The 10,084-nt window shown below is 40.9% G+C and overlaps 1 protein-coding gene across 2 annotated transcripts in view; it reads right to left on the bottom strand.

Annotated features, from left to right (window-relative positions):
• Positions 1 to 257: 257 nt before the first annotated feature.
• Positions 258 to 10,084, bottom strand: part of luzp2 (leucine zipper protein 2) — a 146,399-nt gene continuing 136,572 nt past the window's right edge. For both annotated transcript variants that reach the window (XM_015338685.2, XM_015338686.2), the window contains exon 12: positions 258 to 7,142. In XM_015338685.2, the coding sequence (XP_015194171.1) occupies positions 7,035 to 7,142 (108 nt within the window). In that variant the 3' untranslated portion in view covers positions 258 to 7,034. The remainder of the gene's footprint in view (positions 7,143 to 10,084) is intronic.

Raw genomic sequence — 10,084 nt, 5'->3', positions numbered from 1 at the left:
GTAGTTCCATCTGAATAAGCTAATAGTAACACTTTAAAATGCTGGCCATCCAATTCCTAATAATGACAGAATATCACAGGAAAAATGTGAATAGCCTGAATAGCTCAACCACTGTCTCTGATTTCTGAACACATTATTGTAACAATTGATGCTGGCGAGATAATGAACAGACTCAAATTAATGAATTCTGCCAGAAGTGCCTATCATAATAGTAAAACATTTTAATAGTCATCATAACAACAATAATGACACAGGTATTGGAAGATTTTTCCAAATGATTTATTTGAGAAGGACAATATACAATAAATTCAATTCAGAACAAGCAGAAACAAGTTCCTCTAGATCTAAAACATTACAGCCCCCCCTTGTATCATTTATTTATTTTAGAAAGGAAAAGGTCTCTTACAAATCTGTGCAGCCAGGTCTGCTGAGAGGACGTAAGTTAAGTAATACATCAGATAATGAAATCAAAACCGGTCAGATGGGGAATTCTACATTGTGGTTTGAGAAAAAAAACCTCTAGATTCTAGACCTTGAAATGAACATTTCTAATACCTATATCATGGCTATTACATTGTAATTACTATGTAATAAAGTGGTTGTTTTGTTTCCGGTGTTGTGACCTTTGTTCTAGTGGAACACTCAGATACTGTATGGCAACAGTGTATGTTAAATGCATCCCATGAAAAAGTGCTACATTTCACATACATTGTTAAATGTTTCTACATTTTAAGAGCACTGGTTGTGTGTTTACTGTGTGTTCCAAATACATAACAGAAATTCTGAAAGAACAGGGCTAGGAGGGGGTGTGCAGAAAACAGTCAGCCGGCGTTTTGGGGAAGAAAAAAAAAAGACCAATTTGAATTTAACTGATTTTATTTATTGATTTTCATATGCCCTGTTCTAAAGCGCCCGCGAGAGAAATATGTCTGGAAGATTGGTACTGATGCTGAAGGCAAACAATGAAATCTGCTGTAGCTCCCTGCTGTTCTGACAGCCCAAGGTTTTAGAATTCAGGTGCCAGCACACCCAGTTACATGGAAAGCTTAGAAAGCCAGGGTGTTGCTAAATAAAACTTTTTAAAGTGTGCAACCATTAAAATGATTCATTTTAGGCAGAACGATAGAGTAGCTTTAGAATATTTAAAGTTTTTATGTACTTTATTGTGGATTTTAGTAACTCATATTGCAGGAGCAAGGATTATACTGTACCACATGAAAAATAAAACCTTTTACACCTAGCTTCAAACATCTATAAAGATCTACATTTTGAGTAAAGGCATTTATCAAGTCACTCCTCTGCAAGACAAAGAAAGAGCAGATAAATACCCCAAATTTCAAACTTTCATGACCTCAGACTTAATAAGGGACAGAAAATGAGCACATTTCAGTTGTCAGATAATGTAGCATGGATGTGTATGACAGATGATGGCTGTGTTTTCAGTTTGATTTTCTCAGCTATCCTGCTGCTGTCAGGCAGTATAGGAAAAGACAACGTATGAGTAAGCTGACCATAGGTGAGAGAATGAGAACATTTCTCAAGTAAACTGAAGTGATGTACTGTAGCTTATATAGCCCTCAGTCATGGTCTAGTGTGACACATGGCTGGTGTCAAAAGAATTTAACTCATACTCTGGTTCAGAGGCAGAGAGAACAAAGTCAGTGCTTGGCTGTGCATGAGGTAACCCTAGAAAAAAAAAATTCATGTTATAGTATTTAAACATAACATTCTAATAGGCTGATTCTGGTTTCTTAATGACACCTGCTTCTTGTTGGTACTGTTGTATGGCTTGGTTTGCTTTTAATGAAGGGATTTAACGTGATTTTACTTCTCGTACAATGATTTCTCAATTTCACAAGAGTGTGTTTTCTGTTTCTTCCTCAAGAAAGAAAAGGTCTTGGAACTTTTGAGGGAAAAACCAGTATTCTGAGATGCTTATGAGCAGCATATGTGTTTCTGAGTGTGACCACGAGCCATATGATGATGATGATGATGATGATGATAATTCCTTACACTTATATACAGTAGCACTTTTCTGGACACTCCACTCCACCCCCACCAGTGTGCAGCCCCACCTGGATGATGCTCCAGTCCTCTCACACACACCAGCTCTCAGTGGGGAGGAGAGCAGAGTGATGGAGCTAGTTCAGAGATGGGGGTTATTAGGAGGCCATGAGTGGTAAAGGCCAGGGGGAAATTTGGCCACAATGTAGGAGTAACACCCCTACTCTTTTTAAGAAAAGCATTGGAATTTTTAATGACCACAGAGAGTCAGGACCTCGGTTTTACGTCTCATCCGAAGAACGGTGCCTTTTTACAGTATAGTGTCCCCGTCACTATACTGGGGCATTAGGACCCACATAGACCGCAGGGTGAGTGCCCCCTGCTGGCCCCACTAACACCTCTTCCAGCAGCAGCCTCAGCTTTCCCAGGAGTCTCCCATCCAGGTACTGACCAGCCTCACACCTGCTGAGCTCCAGTGGGATTCCAGGATTTTTTTCTTCTACATAAAGAATTTAAAATCTACATTGCACCAGCTGGACAGGGCCAGTTCAACAGAACTGGTAATATCATTCATTTCTTTCCACATTAAAACCAGGTTAAGACTATTCAAGAAAGGTGAACAAGAAGGAACAAAATCAGACATGTTCACAACATTTTCCAATAGGTACATTGTTTTTCTGATTTGGCACACTGGCATGGTGGGCCTTTTTCTAATGTTTAGTCTCCTGTTGTACAACATCCTAAGTAATTTCCAGAAATAAAAGAGATTGATTGTCAAGTATTCCACGTACGCACAGAAATGTTAGCCAACAGTCCTCTAACCTACAGATACAAGAGTCATATTACAAAGTGAATTATAAAACTGCGCACTTTTTTTTTTCCTTTTCGTATTTTTAAATTATTGCTTTGAACGAAACACACGGGCATGTGACTTGACAAGAAAAAAAACCCTCGTGAAGAGAAATATACAGAGGAATTCAGGCAAACTTGACAGAGCAGCGCGTTGCCACAATTATGTACAAAACTGTCCTACTGTAAAATGCATGTTAATGGTGCATTTTCCAATGCCATTTTGTTTGACATCTTTTGTGTTCTTGGCCAAAACAGTAGCATTTCGATGATAAAAGGCATCACAACATCCATCACGTCAGGGTGACTTTGCAAAACCTCCTAGTTGTAACCTGTAATCGCAGAATTACAGTACTTAAAACAAACCTTCTAACGTATTAATGGAGCTTTAACTAGCCAGGCTAGAGCTGACCACTAGTAATTGTTCGTTTCATAACAAGAGTGAAACTGATGTATGCTTATACTTTTCATACAACATAAGATGTAAATATGTTGTCAGGCATTTACTGTATACGGTAATATGTCTTTTAACTTTTAAAGAGTAGAATGTTCAGATTGTGTTTCTTTGACATACTGTAATGCTAATATTTACCAACGCTGTCAGGATTAGGTTATGAAATAATTATGCCCTTGATAATAATTATGCGGTGGCCCTGTGGCTCAGGATCTGCGCCTGTGACTGGAAGGTTGCCGGTTCAAATCCCGCAGCCGGCAGAGGAATCCTACTCCGTTGGGCCCCTGAACAAGGCCCTTAACCCCAACTGCTCCAGGGGCGCTGTACAGTACAATGGCTGACCCTGCGCTCTGACCCCCAGCTTCTCTCCGTGTCTATGTGTCTATGAGAGCAAGCTGGGGTCTGCGGAAAGACAAATTCCTAATGCAAGAATTTGTATAGGGCCAATAAAGAAACATTAATAATAATAATGATAACATCACTTTATTAACCCTTTACAATTTCTTGCATTAAGATTTATCTTTTTGCACACCCCAGCTTGCTCTCCATGAGACACACAGACAGGGAGAGAAGCTTGGGGTCAGAGCACAGGGTCAGCCATTGTACTGTACAGCACCCCTGGAGCAGTTGGGGTGAAGGGCCTTGCTCAGGGGCCCAATGGAGTAGGATTCCTCTGCCGGCTGCGGGATTTGAACCAGCAACCTTCCAGCCACAGAGCCACCACACTGCCCCTTTACCAGTAGTGCGACCATAATGTCCCATACGATGACAATATTACTGTTGTGTGTTACTATCTAAGCGAATTGTGAACAAAATGTCATTTACAATGGTGACAAGGTGACCCTTTTCTACACCAGGGTATTTTACTGGAGTCAATTTGAATGGTGCTTTGCTCAAAGATACAGAAGCAATGTCTTGAACCCTGACCCTCAGTTAAAGCCATTAACCATGGAATGCTTTTGAATAAAACTCAAAGCATTGCAGTTAAAGCTTTTGAAACTGGTTTCGTGATTTCCAGAGCATTGTCAACTGTTTCACTTCTTCTTCATTCCACTCTCGAGAAAGAGTAAAAAGTAAACACTTTCGAGACCTCAATCACGCAGCATGTACACTATAACACATGAATGCCACATTTTCAGAAAATGTGCATTCGTCTCCCCTCCTGTGTGCATTCGGACTTTTTCACAACAAGAAAAAGAAATTGTTTCTGATTCTGGCTTCCACCTTCCGTAATTAATTCCAAGAGCTACAGCGTCTGGAGGTTTTGTTCATTTATTTTTTTAATGGATTCGGATCAATCAATCACAGGAAAACAAAACAACGGATTCTCACCTTTGCCTTTCTCTTCATTTTAATTGGTATATTTCTGTATTTGATAGAAGGAAATTAATTAAAACGTAAAGGAAAATGTCATTTGTTAGTGCAGTTGCGGTGCCTTTGTTAAATAATTTGATTTTATCCTTAGGGAGTACATCAGTATATTGAAATGGAACTGAGGAAAGCTTTAGTTACTTATTAACTTAACCAACTGAGCAAGCAGGAAACCTCCGACAGCCTGCCCTGCAGCTGAGGTACTTCTCCTGACAGGACGGGAAACTGTTCTCACTGGGGAAGAAGTGGATCCACGAAAAAAAAAAAGGCTCAAAATGAGAACCGATGAATTTGAAATGAAATTACAGCAATCAGTCTTTTTGTGAACGTTCTACCAGTTCTGGTTATTTTCTTTACAGATCACTGCACTGTGCATACAGTACACTCTGCAACAAAAAGCCAGTGAGTTTGGAGAGAGTAAATACTGATATTGTCTAAAAGGAAAATGATATCCCATTTACAAACACATGTTAACAACTGACATAACAAATGTGCTGTACATTTATATTTTTGATAGCAGACCACAGTACATCTGGACAGTGTCACCACAGGTGTGCTTTGAGTATACCATGCATTCACATTTGCAGGGGATTCCCATGATCAATATCAATGGTCCCCATTCCTGTTCTAGGAAAGCCCCAATGCCGTTAATACAGGTAGTTTTCCGGCACTCATCTTGGAGAGCCCCAGTCCTGTTAGTAAAGAAGTCTCCAACCCCAATCCTGGAGAGCCCCATTCAGCTCAGTACAGGAGTCTCCAGCCCTGGTCCTGTACAGCCCCAGTCTGCTCAGTTCAGGAGTCTCCAGCCCTGGTCCTGTACAGCCCCAGTCTGCTCAGTTCTGGAGTCTCCAGCCCTGGTCCTGGACAGCCCCAGTCTGCTCAGTTCAGGAGTCTCCAGCCCTGGTCTTGGACAGCCCCAGTCTGCTCAGTTCAGGAGTCTCCAGCCCTGGTCCTGTACAGCCCCAGTCTGCTCAGTTCTGGAGTCTCCAGCCCTGGTCTTGTACAGCCCCAGTCTGCTCAGTTCTGGAGTCTCCAGCCCTGGTCTTGTACAGCCCCAGTCTGCTCAGTTCAGGAGTCTCCAGCCCTGGTCCTGGACAGCCCCAGTCTGCTCAGTTCAGGAGTCTCCAGCCCTGGTCCTGGACAGCCCCAGTCTGCTCAGTTCAGGAGTCTCCAGCCCTGGTCCTGTACAGCCCCAGTCTGCTCAGTTCAGGAGTCTCCAGCCTGGTCTTGGACAGCCCCAGTCTGCTCAGTTCAGGAGTCTCCAGCCCTGGTCCTGTACAGGCCCAGTCTGCTCAGTTCAGGAGTCTCCAGCCCTGGTCTTGGAGAGCCCCAATCTAGCTAACAGGTCACATGTCTGAAGATTGGGAACACCTGGAGGTTATTGATCAATTAAGCAAGTAATCTGACCAATAAATAGACTCTTGCATACTGAATGTACAGTAGGCTTGATCTGGGTCCTACATGATCTGTATATTGCTCAGTTAAATCACCTGTTGAGTTGCTCACAATATTGTCCCAATATTTAGAATAATGCTGATTTAATCGTGACCTATAATACTTGCTGGAGTGGGCCAGGATTGGAGACCTCTAGTTTATAGCATGCACTAGGTCAGCTCTCAGAGCTATAGAATGCTTTTTTTCCTGATTTCCCTGTTTTTTAATTAGTGTTTTTTTGTTTTTACTATGGTATATTGTAGTATAGTTGAATAAAGGAAATGTTCCCACAGTAATGTTTGCCTGTATGTGTAATTCATGTAATTGTTCAATTAAAAACTAAGACTCTACAGTACATAGAGGCAAGAATTAAAGGCCTCAGTATTCACCTTTTTTATATGTTCTTCTCCTACTGCAGAATTTTCTAGCTTTCCCAGTGGGATCTAATTAGAGAGAAGTGCAGCACAATGCCACACTGCATACGTGACATGAAATATTCATTTTCGATATTCTTTTTGTTTTGGATTTTGTCATGTAAAGGGCCTACCAGCAGAGGAAAATCAATGCAAATCATTGGGCGTCACAGGTCAAATCAGTTTCAAACATTTGGCATCCAATTATGAAGTTATATTCTGGCACTGAAGGAAAAAAAAAATAGTTTGACTCTGACGTATTTAGCTGTTTATGGAAAGATGTCAACAGAATCAAAAACAGAGATCTAATGCATGCCTCTACAATATATTTCAATTCACAAGGGGGCTCCTGTTTGGAGAAGTGATGGTGTGTCCCTGTAGAAGTGTGCAGTAGGGTGGGGGCATGCCTTGATACTTATCAGAACAAAAATGACATTATAGCATACAGAAAGCTCAAACGCAAGTCCTCGGAATATTTACACGTGAATTGTTACTTTTTGTCCTTTCAGTCATATGCCGTCCTCTGACTTTATGACGTCACTGTTGTCCAGCTTTCTCTTGTCGTCTTCCGTTGACTTTAAGACCTCATTCTTGTCCTGGGTGACGTCATGGGGTTTCTGTTGCAAATTTAAGAGAAAAAGTAAGAGAAAGGAATCATTTATTTCTTTACCTTTCTTGAAAATAACTCACCAATATATATATATATAATTTATATTCAAAACATTAAAGTGCTCCCTCTGTGTATTTAAATGCTTATTGGAGTTTATAATAACAGTTTAGAAAAGAAAGACAAACAGTCACTGCTCTCTAAAACATTGATAGAGGTGTCCAGCTTGTTCCCACTGGTGCACTACAGGATGAGCTAGCATTGATTGCTGCACCTAAATGTCACTCAGCGCTGGTTGCCATAGATACCTATATGACAGGAGACATAGACCACCTGGCAATTTATGATCTCGCCCACTTCAGGTGGTTCAGGATATTTAAGGGCTGCTCTGACACTGTGCAGGGCTCTGTTATAGAGTTTCATCTCTGAGCGTCCTGTGCTTCTCTAGCTTTGTTCCCTAGCTATGCTTTGTTTGGAATCCTGGCCTCAGCTTGTCTTTACAACTTTGTTCCCCGACCAGCTCTTGGCTTGTTACTTTTCGGTGCTACTCTTCTTTGACCCTGTCTTGTTTACTATAACAACACCATCAGATTCTCCCTTATGCTTTGCTACCTGGACCTCACCCTTGTTTCTCTCTGACCATGCCTCTTGGAGTGTTCTCTGTGCTTGTACTGTCTACACACTTACAAACTCAGCTTTGTTTCTGACTGTGCTAACTTCCCGATTCTCTAACCTGCTACAGCACCACATCTCCCTGCGTGCTCAGCACAGCTCGGCCCAGAATGCTGCTTACTGTACATCTTCTCTGTAACTATACTGCCTGCTCTGCTTCCCTGTCTGTGTGCTACCAGCTGAGCTGCCTTGACCAGTGTATGTAAGGGTCATCTTACAGTACATCCCACAGCCCCTGCTTCAGGTGGAATTAACACCATTGGACATTACAACAGGATTCTAGACCCCTAAACCCCAATACAATGCCACTGGTCCACCACCTGCAATGCATTTCGTGAGGGAGTCCTGACTTGGCAGTCAAGAGGCTCAAGTCCAGAATAAAAAAAGAGAATAAAAGTTCTCACTCTCACAATCACATGTGTGGGGTTTGTCTGCATCTTCTCAAAGTGTTTTGAATCTGGAGTCCACAGGGCACACTGCTCAGTTTCTCCTGTGTCCCCCACAATAGCTAGTATGTGTTTCTAAATTGTTATTAAATGTCAGTACAGGGAAAAGAGATTGGGAAACGAAGACAGGTAAATCACATGTTTTAACATGTATAACGCCCAGTGTTAGAGTTTTTTAATGAATTGTTTTTTATTTGCTTTTGATGATCGTTTGAGATCTTACTATTTACGGGAGATGGATATTAAACCCCGAAATACTGAAATCAGCTTCAGTACGTTACCATGTAGAATACAGTGACACTGCAGACATCAGGATCAGAGTGAAACGTCACCTGATGATATTCAACAGCACAGGGATGAGCATGAATGAGTTTGGTTTGCGGTAAGTTGCCATGAATCAACGACATCAATAAATTTAATAATGACACTAACTGTGACTGTAATTCTCCCGTACATTGCTAGAACAGCTTAAAGATGAAGCGGATCAAAAAGAAAGTATTTAAGAAATGTTATTGGGGTCATAATTCCTTCAAATAAAGTATTTCCAAAATGATGTATCACATATTTGGGAATATAATTGTCTTGCAGATCATTTTCAGGTTCTTAACATATCTATTGTACTGTATATGACTGACTTTAACGTCAGTGCAAATTGACTTGCTGTAGCAGTCAGTGTCAGAGCACTTTGTGTGAATAAGGATTTAGGTAAATTGCTGCAATTCAAACAACACAAATAACATCCGCCTGAAGTATATTGTGAAACAAATCTTGTGTTTTTGTTTTAAATTAATTCTGTACTCCACAGAAAAGAATATGCTCAGATGAACATCTTTCACTACGGTGCTACAGTTTTAATTATGTTTCCACTCTGGTTTAGTTGTCAGCGAATACATTCTTCTGCGTGTGCAGTAGACTTGCGATCTTTCAGAGTGAAAGCCTTGTCTTATTAAAATGAACAACTTGTGTTACGGAACGGTTTAATTTCCGATTCCCACGTTCAGTTAGTGCGTGGTTCAATTGAAAAATGTTGACACATTTTTTTACAAGAGTCAAGAGTTGAAGAAACTGTGATACTCCGGGAACTGCTGCTTTCTAAGGATTAGTCTTAGTTATCTGCCTTGACCACAATTAAAAGAGACATGCAGGCTTCTCCTTTTTCAAAAGGTAGCTTAGTGCAAATACAGCATTGTAACTCAAAGACACGCGCAGCTCAATGGCTCAAACAGATAGATTAAGCACAGCAATGAGCTCCAATGTCAAGCAGAGACTGTACACATCATTTTTAAGAGCCCAGCTGGCTACTGAAAGCAAAACCTAGCGAGGCCTGCTCCAGTGAAGAGCCTGGGAAAATATTTCTTCAATAGATGGAAGAAAAGGCCTATGAATGAGAGTGTTGGACAAGCAGCGCATTTCATAGCCATTAGGAATCCAAATAATTTTACAATAACACAATACAAACATGGAGTCACTTCTTTTTCTCTGCAAACAGACTATTTTTGGCCTTACTCTTAACCATAGCTGCTTGGAGTAAATTTGCTTCCCCGTTACCGAAGGCGAATAAATTACCATTAGCTTATGCCACTGCAGTGTCATGTAAGGAATTAAACTACATACAGTATTACTCATTCACCCGGCAAGCTGAACGCATTTTTTTACTCTTCCAGTCTGAAAATAAAATACCTGAGATCCGAAATCCAGAAGTGATTAAAAATTAAATGCTAACTTTCTTTTTCATTATCAAGACCCATAAACAACTGACAGTTGTGTCTAGCTATCCCTGTTATCTTTTACTAGAGGTGTTCTTCTGACAGTAGGGAACCTTGTTGCAGCTTGC

This window comes from Lepisosteus oculatus, chromosome 21 (assembly GCF_040954835.1).
Source record: "Lepisosteus oculatus isolate fLepOcu1 chromosome 21, fLepOcu1.hap2, whole genome shotgun sequence".
NCBI classification, from domain to species: Eukaryota; Metazoa; Chordata; class Actinopteri; order Semionotiformes; family Lepisosteidae; genus Lepisosteus; species Lepisosteus oculatus.
The sequence above is the reverse complement of the archived record's forward strand: the minus strand, read 5'-3'. Positions and strand labels throughout refer to the sequence as shown.